This window comes from Peromyscus eremicus, chromosome 10 (genome assembly GCF_949786415.1).
Source record: "Peromyscus eremicus chromosome 10, PerEre_H2_v1, whole genome shotgun sequence".
NCBI lineage: Eukaryota > Metazoa > Chordata > Mammalia > Rodentia > Cricetidae > Peromyscus > Peromyscus eremicus.
The window spans coordinates 87,244,764-87,260,406 of NC_081426.1; the positions used below are offsets into that span (position 1 = coordinate 87,244,764).

The following is a 15,643-nucleotide window of genomic DNA, read 5'->3' on the forward strand; positions in this document are numbered from 1 at the left end:
CCAGGCAAAAACATTACAACTAAATTGGGAATGAAATATGTATTCAAGGCCAATACGGGGCTTTGGGAACAGTCAACAGTTGGTGCTCCATATAATTGTAGAATCTTACTTGAATGAAACAATGGGTGTAAGTGCTCCTAGCATGATGTCTGGCAATAAAAAAAAACAGGATGTATTATTATTATTATTATTATTATTATTATTATTATTATTATTTCAAAAGAAACACATGCACATATTTCTAAGTGCTTATTCTTTATGACCTGCTAGTACTAATATTTAGGTCCAATGTTTCAAAACTTTAAATGTATATTTAGAAATTATAGAGAAACAAGGATGTGATTTGTTGTAAATTCATGCAAATCTGGGCCTCATCTCTTTCTTTTCTACAAACTTCATTTTTCTGTCCTCTAAGACATTTTAATACTTAGGTAAAAATTAATAAGCTATCATGATGAAAATTTGACCCCATATGAAAAAAATCTGATGAATGAAAAATTAATATTATATCCTAGAAAACAGAAATTAGAAATAATTAAAAATATGATGGGTTTTCACATACAGGGATATTTCCATACTTCTGTATGTGTGTGCATGTGTATGTGTTTGCGTTTGTGTGTCTGCATACACACACACGTGTGAATGCATGCACATGAACACACACGTTTATGTATCTTTTATTCATAAATATTTAAATGTAGGTCAGTTCAGTAGAGCACTTCATTTTGGTGATGATGAACACTTCTTATACACTGAAGTTTGATCAACCATTTTTACTGCAGAGACTTGATTTAACTCAACAATTCTGCATACAGACACCACTGACACACATGATTAAGAACTAAATGGTTAATAAGGCCGCTTTAATTTCAATAGAGATAGTAACAGTAGCTCCCATCTATGCAGCAAGGATCATTTCACAGATACCAGGTAAGGATCCGTCTGTACCTCAGCTTTGTTCTACAAGTGAGAAGCTAGTACCCAAAGGCAAATCATTTTTTCAAGGTCACTGAGCTATAAATCAGCTGAGATTAAATGATAATTAAGTCTTAAATATCTTCAGCTTTATAAAGGAAACACAATAAAATCATATGGGAATTACATATGATATGACCACTCACAGGAAAAATTAACCTCTAAGTTGGGTTTTAACTCTATACACGTAGTCTTATTCTTTCCAATTACAATAATGGAACACTTTTGAGACTATCATTGTTATAACAGTACAGTCCTAATGTCCATCCAATATATCCATTTTCTACCTGTATATGTTGGTAATTATAAAATATATACATGGAAAAACATATAGTACATACAAACCAAATGCAAATAAAATATTTTTAGGCTTTAGAAATTCTTAAAGCATGTTATATTAATCCTAGTAAAAATGGCTTCTCTATATACAATACATAATCTTTAAAAATCTACCCCAAGAAACAAAACTCTTTGGTTCAGCAAAAGGACTCTAAATATGTAAATATAATTTATTAAGGATGCACTTTCTTTTTCTGGGCCTCACTTATCTGGCTTAAATCTTCAGGAAATAGATTGACTTTCTCTAAAGAATGAAAATACAAGTGTGGAGTTGGTGAGGTTTGCTTTTCACATAGAATATTATCATATGAAAATACAGTCAGAAGCTTGAAAGATACAGGAATTAGGAATGACACAGGATGTTGTTTCTACCCTGCCAGGATTAAAAAGATGGAGAAAAATTTGTCATCGTTTTGAAAGGAAGCGAGGAAGTGATTGGGGTCAACATCTATAAACACTCACTGGTAAAATTCTCAGGGTGTTCAATGCTCTGAAACTCCCCTATTCATTATCTGGAAGACTGTGAAAAGGAAACAGAAAGAGACTAGGTTCTGAGTGTTCCTTTTACTTCTAAAATTCTATCACATCCCCAGTAGCTTGTGTTATAATTACATATATGATTCAAATGCCTTTAAACAAAGCCGTTCACTCTACAGTGATTATAAGTATCAACACCTGCCAATGGGCTTCTCAATAAAAATTAAAGGTGCTCATTCTATTCTCCGTGTACATTAAGAACAGTGATGATAGGGTTGAGCAACAGACCTCAGAGATTGAGAGAGTCAGCACCTTTCCCTATTGGGGGTCATGGTGCTCTGTCTTTGTGGGAAGGAAATGTCCTTAGTCTTTTATTCCACTATCTTTTCTACTTTGATAGTGAAAGTATTTTTTAATAAAAGGTAAAACCTTCACAAAGGCCCAATATTTAGTCATGTTTTACTTTCTAAATGATTTTTAATGAAGTTTTTGAAAAATCTCTGAGTATTACAACTGTCCAAAGGAAAAAAAGAAAGATTTTTGTCTAATTTTTTCTAAGTTACTAAAAATGATGTAATTATCTGATTTGATTAACTTACTTCCTTTCGTACCTGGTATCACTAATATTCAAATGTTTTCTTTTCCTTAGATGGCATCAGAAAAACAATTTGGACTATTTTTAGGTTATAAGAAAAGGAAATTCATGATCTTCTACTGACTACCCAAGATGTCTGGAAACCACCATTTGGGGATGTCACAATATATCTGTGGTGTCTGTTGAACCCTGGAGAGCTTCTTCTAAAGTGGTCCATACTCATCTTCTTCCTTCTATCTCAATGACTTAGGTGCTCAAGAAGAAAATATTAATTTTTTTCTTAAGATTCTAGGCAGGAGAGTGTGAGTTGAAGGGAGCAACAGATTTCAGAGAAAACTATGTTATGCCAACAAAATTAGATCTGATCATGTAAAGGGGAGGGGACTGTCTGAGACAAGTACAGAATGGAATACAGGGATAATTCACAGCATCTAAAGGAGACGTTCTCGTCCAGAACCACATCTATCCACTCTCCTGCCCTGACTAGCCAGGATTTTCTTCTCCCCGATGATCTTCCAAGAGATCTTCCAATGCTCTGAAGAGAGGATTCATCAGCACTGTGTCATTGATTCTCACAGTCCTTTTCTGTAGCACATCATCACTTTCCTTCTGTCAGAAGTCTTTGTCCCAGCCTGACATCTCATCCGGAGGCACCCCCCTTTCAGGAGGATATTTGTCAAAGTAGCTGTGATCTATGGGGCCACTGAGCTAATGGAGAAAGGATAGAGCAAAGGTCAGGACAAAGGTGTCCAAGCGTACCAATCCACCCAGGTCAAGCTTGCTCTACCTGAGTGCTAACATCGCACTGGAGCTCCTTTCACATTACATATGAGAAAAGATGGCCAATTATCTGTCTCACGTCACAGTCTCGGGCTCAGGAGACCATCCCATTCGAAGCAAATGATTTTGTTGTTGGTTACGTTCATTAGGAGCTACAGAACATGAGGAAGTATTTTCTAAAGAAAAGGTGAAGTAAGTACTACCTACCTTCTTTTATCAAGTCAAGAAATATTTTCAAAACAAATTATTTTTAAAAATCAATATTTATCAGAGTTCCTCTCACATTTAAGTTTCTTACCAATATTGAATTTGAACAGTTAATTCATCCTTATAAAGTATGCATAGTAAGCAAATGGACAATCCAAAATCTTAGTGACACTGAAATATCACTAAGAAAATAAAATGACTCTGGTATTAAATTATTTTGTAACCAAGTGGTTTCAAACTCTTTACTTAAATTACACAGTACCTAATTAAATGCTCAGATGAAAACCCACTAATGATTCCATTGTGACTTATTATGATGTGTTGGGAGTTTGGGGGCAGCTCCGGGGACTGTCACAACTATGCATCTTGGTTGTTATACTGGACAGCATAGGTTAAGAAAAAGTGGAAGCCGGGCGGTGGTGGCGCATGCCTTTAATCCCAGCACTCGGGAGGCAGAGCCAGGTGGATCTCTGTGAGTTCAAGGCCAGCCTGTGCTACCAAGTGAGTCCCAGGAAAGGCACAAAGCTACACAGAGAAACCCTGTCTCGAAAAACCAAAAAAAAAAAAAAAAAGAAAAAGAAAGAAAAAGTGGAACATCACATGACTTGAGAGAAGTGTGTCAAGAACTAAGAGGTCAACGTTCTACCAAATGTGTATGAGTGATGTCTGAAAGAATTGTGGAAGCTGTGTCTTCCATTGCACACCCATACATCAGTAGCTCAGTTTTCACAAAAGTTAAACAGTAGTAGAGGATGAAATTTCTAGTCTGATATAGTCACATAAATAAAATTTTTGGACTACACTTACTATAATTTAAATACCATAGAAGAACATTTGACATCTCTTGGTCATTTAAAACATACACACACCAATATTACAACACTCCTTATTCTTCCTTTTCCATTCTGTTCTATCTATAAAAATTTTCTTTAAATGGAAAAGTTTTATGTTTGATCATTGTTCTTGATCACTCCTTTATATGCCCCATATTTTAGTTTATTTTTTCCTATTTGTATAATAATGTAAGCATTTCTTTTAGATATAGTTATATTTTCATTTTTAGTAGCATGTGTTGTCAGATGACAAATATTTTACAACTCTTACTATAATTAAGAATAAACTGTATTTTATCTGTGTACCTGAGCAACTCTGATGACTTTGGGATTTAGGGGACACTGGCATATAACTAATTCCCGGGAGGTGACCTTAGTGATTATCAAATAGGCAATACTATTACTTTTACTTGTGTGTATTCATGGAGCATATGTGTGTTTTTTATGCATTTGTGGGGGCACTACACATTGCACATGTGTGTACATGCCTGTGCGTGACAGAGGCTGATGCCAGGTGCCATTGTTCATTACTTTTTACCTTATGTTTTGAGGCAGCGTCTCTCCCTGAACCTGGAGCTCATCAGTTTGGTAAGAATAGCTCACTGGTGAGTTCCAAGGATTCTCCTGCCTCTGTCTCCCCAGCCTTGATATTACATGCACACACTGCAATGCACAGCTTTTAACCAATCATAGTGTCTTCATGCCATGTGCTAAGCACTTGACCAACGGAGCCTGTTCTCCAGCCCCAGAAATACAATTTAAGTCCCTATGTCATAATTACTAGGACACTCACCTAATAAGAAGTATTTCAAAAAAGCACCTAAAGTCTCTTGCGTACATGCTATCTTTCTCTCTCCTTCACCCTCTCCCTTCCCTCTCTCTCTCTCCCTCTCTCAAATCTGTTTTTAAAAACTAGCTTCTAGAAACTAATCAAGGGAGTGTCGCAGCAAACACCATACCTCTCTTCGTAAAGGGGATGGAAGGTTCCGCGCTTTCAGGCCCTCCCAGTTGAAACCATTTAACCACCTAAAATGAGGAAAATATGAAGGATATTACTCACATGATAAAGGAACAGCATTATGTAATAAATGAATAGCACGTCAGAGTATATCTATCAATCCATTTTGTCACTCCCTACCTCCAAAAGTGCTGCTGCAAGCACCTGGAAGTTAACAGGGAAGAAGTTGTTTTGACCCATTTCATGTTAAACCCTAGTGGGCACTCACACAGCCCAGCAACCATCCTCAGTATTTCCCTGCCACACTTAGATTCACAATTTATAGTGTATCACCTCTTCAGACTTTCACAACTTTATTCCCGTCTGCATGGTACCCTCATTTCTTTTCATTATTTTTATTTTTAGGTTTATTTATTTTATGTGTATAAGTTTTTTGCCTGCATGCATGTATGTACATATCTAGAGGTCAGAAGAGGGTGTCAAATTTCCTTGAACTGGAATTATAGATAGTTGTGAGCCACCATGTAGGTGCTGGGAACTGAATCCAGGTCCTCTGCAAGAGCAATAAAGTATTCTTAAACCATGTAACCATTCACTGGTTCTCAACCTTCCTAATGTTGGGACCCTTTACTACAGTTCCTCATGTGGTGACCACAACCATAAATTATTTCGTTGTTACTTCATAACTGTAATTTTACTACTGTTATGAATCATACTATAAATATCTGATACGCAGGATATCTGATATGTGGCCCCTGTGAAAGGGTCGTTTGACCCAAGGGGGTCACAACCCATAGGTTGAGAACTGCTGCTTTAGACCCTATGCTTGATTCTTAATTCACTGAGAGATATGAAGTGTGTGTGTGTGTGTGTGTGTGTGTGTGTGTGTGTGTGTGTGTGACCCATAAGAAAGAAAAAGCAGTCATAGTCTCTCTCCAGCTCTTCTGCCCCCTACCCCTGTATGGCCTTCTCTCCTGGACCCTAAACGAGCGTCCTACCTTCCTGCTAATGCCAGTTTCTCTACCACATGCTTGACCCCATCCTGTCTGTCTGGTTTATTGCTGCAGTTCTCCTGTCCCTGCACTATCATGCACTATCATCACTGTCGACCCTGCTAGATCATTGTAGAGAAACACCTTAAAGCTGCCGTCAAATGCTCAACCGCTGAGCTGTACCCCAAAGACTTCTTTTAACGACAGAACACGTCCTTTGACCCAAATTCTTCTCCAGTTCAGTCCACTTCTCCCCTTTGCTTTGGAGGAAAAAGTCCTTGAAAAGGGTTTTTCATCATTCCATACACCCATTTTCTCCTGCCTACACTGCAGTCTGTTTCAATTCCCTCCGCCCTGTTGAATTATTAAATGTTTCCGTTTTCATCATATTTGGCCTATTAGTGGCATCAGAGCCTCACTTCCTGTGACTCTTTATTCTCTTGGCTTCCGGTGCGCACTGTTGCCTGGAGATTCTTCTGGCCCTCAGAGTGCTTTTCCTCCTCTACTACTGCCATTTTCTAAGGAGGTGCATGCCCTCCACAGACCACTCCTTGAACCTCCTTTCTTTCCCTAGGTAATTCCATTCTGCTTCATGGATTTAAAAAACATTTTATACCAATGAGCCCCAAATTTTGACTAAAAAAAAAAACAAAAAAACAAAAAAACCCATCAACCACCGCTGTTCACCGTCTCCTTTACAAGAGTAATTATTTAAATGCACCAGGCCACATCACGCCTTTGTTAAAAGTTGTTCGGTATTGTCCATTCTACTCCCTGGGAGAGGCGGTCCTCACTGTATTGGTGAAGAAGCTTCCCAGCCTTACAAAAGTCACTCTTCCAGTACCTTCCACTACGTCACACATCCCTCCTCTCCTCTTTCTCCTTCACTTCGTTTCTCTCTTCGCCATTACTTCAAATGTCCAGGGATACTTCTTCTTTAAGGCCTTTGCACCAAATGCTGGGTTGTTTGTCCTCTGGATTTCCACATGATTCACTCAGGCAGTATTTTCAAGTCTTATCTCAAGGATTATCTCTGCCAGTCCTTAACTGACCAGCTCGTCTAAACCCCTTTTCACCTTCTCCCCTCTTCCTTCATACTTAAGATCCTTCCTGCCTTGTTCATTTCCTGTATAAACTGACACATGTACTATTACCTAATAAACACGAGGATGCAAGGATCTTGTTTATTCTCCACTCGAGGGTGGAGAGTTTCATCAGTTTCCTCTCTTTTTATGTCACAGGGATTGACACAGAAATGGGCTTAATGAAATGTTGTTGGATGACTGAACAACTCTGTAGAAGAACAGACTTACACAGAACTTCTCCTCTAGTGTCTAAAAAGTTCCAACGAGAAAGTGTTCTACAGTGACCTGTGAGAATATTGAGTCCAGCTGGCAGTCAGAATTTCTTTCATTCATATCATTAATCCATATTAATTAATCTAAACAGGGGACTCTGGTCTTCTGCATATGTGTAATGCCAGACATCTGGAGGCCTCACTTCTGAAGACAGTCTGCTCCATCTCTTGGATCTTACAAAGAACATGGGACAATACCATCCTCTATCTATTGATCATTTTTAATTGGGACATTGAGGTCAATTTAGCCAGGCAACAAATACTTAGGGAAAGACAACTTGGACCCAGGTATAGAAAAAAAAAAAGTCTTTTTATTTTTGTAAGGTGATAGGAAAAAACAGCCAATAATATAAATGCTTAATCTAAACTTAGACACTAACAAGTGCCAGGAAGATGAAAGAGAATAAGTGGTAGATAGTACTGAAATGGGGGAGCATTTGGAAGGGTTGCTTTGAACTGGGGTACTATTTAAAGAATGAAGAGAAAGGAGAAGCCATGGAAAATTCTGTGGCAAGAACCTCCCAGATGGAAAAGGAAGGAATCAGCTGAGATACAAAATGCAAATAAAATAGGGAGGAAAGGATATCTAGGGGTCAGGAAGATCGTAAGGACCAGAGGTGGTGAGTAACTTCAAGGAAATAGTGCATCAGGGCATTTGTACATATGGAACCCACAGCGATGGTGACAGCATGCAGAAGACCTGTGCGTGCTCAAACCAGACAAATTCCAGCATGGAGGAGGGAGAGAGGGAAGAAATCTCACCGTTAGCTGGGGAGCTATTAGCAAACGATAGCTACTGGGAGACAGCCAGCTTTCCTCCATAGTGTGAACCCCTTGGGTCAGCCACACTCAGGGGCTGCTCCTACCAAGAGTAGTTTGGAAGCACAATTTGGCGGCGAGGGGTTTAAAAAGAAGAAGAAAACGCAAAGCTGGGTGGGTAGAGTTCACAGTACAGAGGTGGATTTGAGAGTGGGAAGTGGTGAATAGGGTCAAAATCCACTGTATGGTGTTCTCAGAGAATTAATAAAAACATGATTAAAAAATGAAAAGTAAATCTTAAAAACAAAAAGGATAAAAGACATCAAACAGTGAAATGCCTGATCCTATTCGGGTGCTTTGTTAGAGTTTAGGGCACAGTAAGTTTTGGAGCGACAGAAACACATTACAAAATGTTGAAGAAACAACTCGATCTAGTTCTCAAAAGGTAACTGTGGTCATGTAGTGAATGACCACAGGGGCAGGGCGGTGCAGTGGTGGCAGCTAAAGGCAGGGGACCTTTAGGAGTCTGTCACAGTCCTCCTGTAGCCACGCCAGAAGTTAATTCTTCCCTCATTTCAAAGCCTCACCTCGCTTCAGAGTTTTCATTTAGTCATTGACTGGATTTCCCAATCCACACCTAAGTTTAGCAATGGATTGGGAACTACTGCGTTCCACTTTAGATGCCATTTTGATAGAAGCTCCTACAATTCTCGTTAAAAAGCAACAATGTTAGCTGATGCCTGCCTAGCCTCTGTCCCTGTGTGAAGCCATAAGGTTTTGCCCCAGGACACACCTGTCCGTCTAGGCACTGTGTAGGGCACCCTCTTCTGACATTTCTGGGTACACATTTCTGCAGGATCTTCTTTTGCCACCAAATACAGGAACCAACTCTTAACACTTCTTACAATGCTCTTTATCCAAGGAACCCCGGAAATATTAATGCTAACCATCACTGTAGTTCTACTGAAGAAAATCGCCTTGCATTTCTCAGTGTACTTGAGGCAATTTGACTAACGATGACATTTACTTAGCAGGAGTGCCCTTTGAGATTGGCTGCATGTTATGCAAAGCAAGTGCCAGAACATGCTCATATGTGAATACCGTTCTGCAAAGAATCACTGACATCAACAGCAGAGAAACTGCTTGTTTTCAGGAGATCTGTAGATGCTATTCTCAAAAGTAATGAATAGGTAAAGCATTTGATATTTCCTCCTGTCAGGAAACGGATAATTATATGCACCCAGGTTCACTAGCCTTCCTTTCAAATAGGTGTTGAGAGAGAAGACTGATGCCTCATTTCTAGGCTAGCTAATAAACAAGGGGGCAAGGATGATTTAATAAAGAATGCACAAATTGGGCATATTCAAAGAATAGCTGCTAAGCTTAGGTATATTTTTTTAAATACAAAGCTAAGATGAAAAGTTTTCTTTTAAAAATTAATTTTGGACAGAGGAGTATGAAAGAGACATCTTGATGTGGGGGGCATTTGGGGATTAGGGAGAAACCTGGTGTCAGGAAAAACCCCAGGAATCCACAAGGATGACCCTAGCTAAGATTCCTAGCAATAGTGGAGAGGGTGCCTGAACTGGCCATCTACTGTAATCAGATTGGTTGACTACCCTAATTGTCATTATAGAGCCTTCATCCAGAAACTAATGGAAGCAGATGCAGAGATCCACAGTCAAGCACTGGGCTGAGCTCTAGGAGTCTTGCTGAAGAAATGGAGAAGGGATTGTAAGAGCCAGGGGAGTCATGATGGGGGAACCCACAGAGACAGCTGACCTGAGCTCCTGGGAGCTCATGGACTCTGGACCAACAGTTAGGGAGCCTCCATGGGACCGACCTAGGCCCTTTGCATGCACGTGACAGTATTTGTAGCTTAGTCTGTTTGTAAGGCTCCTAGCAGTGAGATCAAGACCTGTCCCTGGCACTTAGTTGGCTTTTAGGAACCTGGTCCCCATGCTGGATTACCCTGCCAGCCTTGACAAAAGGGGAGGATTTCAGTCCTGCCTCAACTTGATGTGCCATGCTTTGTTCAAGGCCATGGAAGGCCTGCCCCTTTCTGAATGAAGATGGAGGAGTGGATGGGGAAGAGGTTAGATGGAATTGGGAGGGGCAGGAAGCAGGGGGCGGGGGGACTGTGGTCAGTATGTAAAATAAATGAAGAAAATGTTATTTAAATGAAATTTAAAAAGATTTACTTTATTATTTTTTAACAATAAAATTGTGTCTGTGTGCTCCCCCGCAGTGTGTGTACACACACTTCAGTGCAGATGCCCAGGGAGGAGGCAAGAAAAAGATGTCAGATCCCCTGGGGCAGGACTTGGAGGAAGTTCTGAGCTTCTGACACGGATGCTGGGAACTGAACTCACATACTCTGCAAGAACAGTATTCATTCTTAACCACCGAGCCATCTCCCTCCAGGCCCTAAAAGAACGTTTCTGTTGTTGAATTTTAAGAATACACAGGGTAGTAAGGAAAGTGTAGACTTGGGAGATTTGCATGAAGTTTAAAGACCCCTTTATCTAGAGAGACACACAGAGACTTCTCCACCAACACCTTAAAGTTATCCCCTAGCTTGATAGCTTAGGAAGAGAGCCAGGAGAAAAGAACAGAATGAAATTCTGTTTTTTAGTTCAGAGAGCACCATGCAATCTGTTGTCTCTTGTCAGGTGTCCCCCTGCATTCTGACTCTGAAGCTGTATGTGGCAGCAATTCTGCCTGTTACAGAGAAGGGACAAATCAGCCCTCATGGGGAAGAAAAGTCAAGTAGCAGCATCCATTTGCATGTGTACCCTGCCACAATCTGACTGCTACATTTGAAGGAGCCTCAGGTAAATAAGAAAAAAAAAATCTAAAGCCAGAGCTTCTCAGCAATTAGATCCTTTCTGTTTTCCAACCACCCCAAAACAAAGCATGGCAACTCCTTAATGAGGAAGAGGAGGACAATACAGTAAGAATTACTTTAATTGGTGGGACGCTTGTCACTATGAATGGTGTGTTTATATGTCATTTTATAACGAGAAAAGAAACTGTGGTAACAGTATGAGGTGCAAAGGAGAAGGTAAATTGGATTTTAAGACCAAGAGTGAGCTTCGCAGTTGAAGGCAATCCAGAGGATGACAAAGAATAAAGGATTACAAGCGCTTTAGTGTCTGTAAAGTTCCAGATGAGCCTGTCTTCTGTCTCCCTCTCTCCTGTTTCTCTCCCTCCCTCCTTTTCTCTCTAATTCACCCTATGGGGGAGCTTGGCTTCACAATGGTGAACACATGGCCTGATTGCCAGGGGGATCATGAATTCATACAGCAGGGCTGGCAGTTGAGGATTTATTTATGTATTCACTCATTTTGCAGCAGCTGCTGTTAGGGAGAACAGAGAGCGTCCACATGCCGCCTCCTGGGTTCATACTGCTAATGTTCCCACCACTGGAGGGTGGGGTGTGTGTGGCTTGGTCATGCATGTGTTTAGCATGCATAGAACTCTAGATTTTATTCCGATTTCCAGCACACACACACACACACAGAGGAACACCACCCCTCCATCTGAGAGGAATAAAACATTAGAGGTGTTTTTATTTTTTGAAAGTGAACACATCAGCATATTCAAAGGCTTGCAATAATGGAATTCTCACACTTATATGTGGGGCCATTAAAGTATAACTACAGGTGATATTTTCTGCCTACAAATTGTAAGCAAAAATGGAAACATCCTGAAAATTCCAGGACTTGCCAAGGACTCTGTAAAAAGCATAAATCTTAAAGGTTTAAAGTGCCACATTTGAATATTTAATCAAGTTAGAGGGGATGTCAGGGAAGTTATCAGGGGTCTAAGAGCCATTAAAGGGGAATGATAGATCACCCCTGAGAATGACTCATTATTGCAGTTCTGTGAAAATCAATGTACTTCAAAGGAAAAGTAAATTGAGGTTTCAGAGCTTAGAGAAACATTCAAAGGACATTATATTTTAAATGAATATGTAATATTATTTAAAACTGAAATGGAATACAGGTGACTTATGATAAGTCACATACTGACAAAAACTAATGTAATTTGAAAATATATTAAAAAAAAAAGATTTAACAACTTAAAATAAAGAACACCATAAGGAACACAGTCAGCTACTCTCCCTGTCTTGGGCACTGTGGGTCACAGCTGCAGGCTGACATCTTAAGAGAGTACTTTACTCATTACTCGCTGCAGAAAAGATTTTACAAAGTCAGGACATGGTTTCTGTGGTGAGCTATTTAGACATTAGCAGACTTTAAAGACACTGGCCCTGGGCCCCTCCCTCACAGAGTACAGCATGGAACGCCAAGGATTGAAGCTGCAGGACTTCAATTATTTTTAGATGACCTGAGTCATTTCTCTGGCCCTGGAGATGTGACCTCCTGAACTGCCCAGAAAGCCATCAATACTATCTACAACAGCACCTGCAAGCCCCAAGCCTTATAAGACTGCAGTCTAGCAAGAGCCTTGACAAACCATTGCCCCACCTGTAAGAGAGTACCCAAGTAAGCTTGTCAATCTGGACAGGAACATGCCCCTCAGGAAAGCTGCCTGTTCACAGGCTTATAGGATAATTATAAAACCTAACTAAATATAAAGGCCTAGGCAATGGTCCTGCTCACCTTGTCTATTCTCATTGTGACACAAGAGTGCTCTGCTCTGCCATAGTCCCTTTGGCCACTGCACACTCTTATCCCTTGGAGCCCCACTTTATTCTGTAATAAAATTCCCCCTATCTTTTATATTACATGTGTCTCTTGTGAATTCTTTTAAGGGAGTTGTCAGGATTGAAGACAGGTGAAGTCAGAGCAAGATCCTGCCATAGTTCCTACTTAATACATTGCTTTCACAGCACCATAAAGTAAAAAACTCATTAGTCAGTGTTGTTTAACAGTGGATTAAGCTGTTATTCTCTTCTTTATCTCTGCGAGAATTACATCCCATTTTATTTACAAATTCAATGCCAAAAATATTATTTAATCCCTTTACAGAAGCTAGGTTAATATTAATAAAAATAACATTGGATATATACGGTTTCTATGACTGAAAGATGTGATTTTATAGCTTTCTAAAATAACTTTGCTCATTCTTGACATAAATTTCTATCATTAAAGAAATCATATTGAGACTAATTTGGGCAACTACTACTAGCAAACTACAAAGAAAAAAACTGAAAACCGAAACACCCAAAAGTTGAAAGCCTGTAAAGTGAGCATGGGGGTCTCCTGAGAGAACCTGCTGTGGGATGTCTTTCTGTATGCTGTGAATATGTGTTGCTCTGATTGGTTGATAAATAAAGCTGCATTGGCCTTTGACAAGGTAGCTTAGAGGTAGGCGGGAAATCCAAGCAGATATGTAAAGAAAGGAGAAGTGGGGGAGACGCCAGCCGCAGCTGGAGGAGAATCAAGATGCCAGCAGACCATTAACGCCACCGCCGTGTGGCAAAACACAGATTAATAGAAATGGGTTAACTTAAGATGAAAGAGCTAGCTAGGAAGAAGCCTGCCATAGGCCATACAGTTTGTAAGTAATATTAAGCCTCTGAGTGATTATTTTATAAGTGGCTGCAGGACCACAGGGCTAGGTGGGCCCTGAGAAAACTTACAGCTACGAGAACCTGTCATGATCACCTCAGGTGCTGGTGACTTGTATGTCAGTTTGATATCAGATAAGATCATTTGGGAAGAGGGAACCTCAACTGAGAAAATGCTTCCACCAGATCGGCCTGTGGGTAAGCCAGTAAGCAGCACTCCTCCATGGCCTCTGCATCAGTTCTTGCTTTGACTTCCCTGGATGATGGTCTACAAGCTGTCAGATGAAATAAACCCTCTCCTCCTCAAGTTGCTTTGGGCCATGGTATTTATCACAGCAATAGAAACCCTAACTAAGACACTTGGTTATTCTGTATATTTCTATGTTTATCTTGGTCACAAAGAAAATCAGTACCTGTGTTTCTTAATGTCGTTGATCCCATTCTTCAGATTCCCCAGCCTTTCTGTTGGATTTTGCCTGAAATAATTTATGAAAGAAGTTTATAATAATAATATAATAAGTGGTTTTCATAAGAGAGTAACATTTGTTTTTAAATCCATTCACTCGATAACTTTCATCAGCTCCCACTGTGTGGGTCAGCCACTTGAGTACAGGGAGAGAAGGAAGTCATGGCCCTCCCACAGAGGAGCCACAGCTGAGTGTCCATACATCTATTAGTTCTTTATGTGAGCTGTGAATAGATGCTGAATACAATACTATCTTTCTAACTCAGCTAAGAAAACTGGGAAATACTTTAGAGTTTCATTTACATCTAAGCTGCAATCTTAGAAATGTGGAGGTATCCCTACTAGTAATACCCAACCTAGGTTTTATGATTTACTAACTTTAAATCCTTCAAAAATTTCTTCAAAGGTAGAGCAGGGGGGCACCACAGCACATTGCAGTTTAAGTGAAGCAAAACAAAACAAAAAACTCTGAAAGTTTCCAATATTTTTCTGAAAAATGATGTTTTCGGTAGTAAGTAGAAGGCTGCAATAATTTAAAAGAAGACTGGAGAAACATTTTTTTTAAAGACTATTGGGCCTGGAGAGATAACTCGGTGAGTAAGAACACTCACTGACTGTTCTTCCAGGGGACTAAGTTCAAGTCCTAGCCAACACATGATAGCTCACAATCCTCAACTCTAGCCCCAGGAGACACAATGCTTTCTTCTGACCTCTGTGGCCACCAGGCATGCACATGGTGCACAGACATGCTTGCAAATAAAATACCCAGACACATAAAATAAAGATAAATAAATCTTTTCTTGAAAGCTGGTTTTAAAAGAGAGAGAAAAGAAAAGGAATATTAAGAAGCTGGAGAGATTGCTCAGTGGTTAAGGAAACGTGTTGCTCTTCCAGAGGACCTGTGTTGGATCCCCAGCACCACATGACAGCTCACAACAGTCTGTAACTCCAGTTCCAGATCTGATGACATCTTCCAGCCTCCAAGGGCACCAGGTATGCACTTGTGCACAGATACACACTCAGTCAACATACACAAAATTTTCAAAAATATTTTTTTAATTTAAAAACTCTCTTAAGTTATAACAGCAACATAAAAAGTTGAAGTAGCAAACACAGAAACCTAGCTGTCAAGTGTTTCCACATCGCACAGCAGGTGAAACCCTTCATACTTTCCCTAATGCGAGGCATTGTTGATGGTCATTCTCACCTGCAAAGCCTCCGAATCAAATCCTCAGGTCTCCTTGTTATCTTTCTGGGGAAATCCATTTTTTCAATTCCTTTGAGAATCAAATTGTAGGTCATCATTTGGTCTATTCCAGAAAAGGGTGGGCTGGAGAAGATGCAAAAATAGGTCACATTTCAACGA

The 15,643-nt window shown here is 39.9% G+C and overlaps 1 protein-coding gene across 2 annotated transcripts in view; it reads right to left on the minus strand.

The window, feature by feature from the left end:
• Nucleotides 1-1,300: 1,300 nt before the first annotated feature.
• The window catches only part of Prkg2 (protein kinase cGMP-dependent 2), an 89,858-nt gene continuing 75,515 nt past the window's right edge, over nucleotides 1,301-15,643 (minus strand). For both annotated transcript variants that reach the window (XM_059275242.1, XM_059275241.1), the window contains exons 15-18: nucleotides 15,485-15,607; nucleotides 14,225-14,287; nucleotides 5,166-5,232; nucleotides 1,301-3,094 (exon numbers count right to left, since the gene is read on the minus strand). In XM_059275242.1, coding sequence (XP_059131225.1) covers nucleotides 2,999-3,094; nucleotides 5,166-5,232; nucleotides 14,225-14,287; nucleotides 15,485-15,607 — 349 coding nt within the window. In that variant the 3' untranslated portion in view covers nucleotides 1,301-2,998. The remainder of the gene's footprint in view (nucleotides 3,095-5,165; nucleotides 5,233-14,224; nucleotides 14,288-15,484; nucleotides 15,608-15,643) is intronic.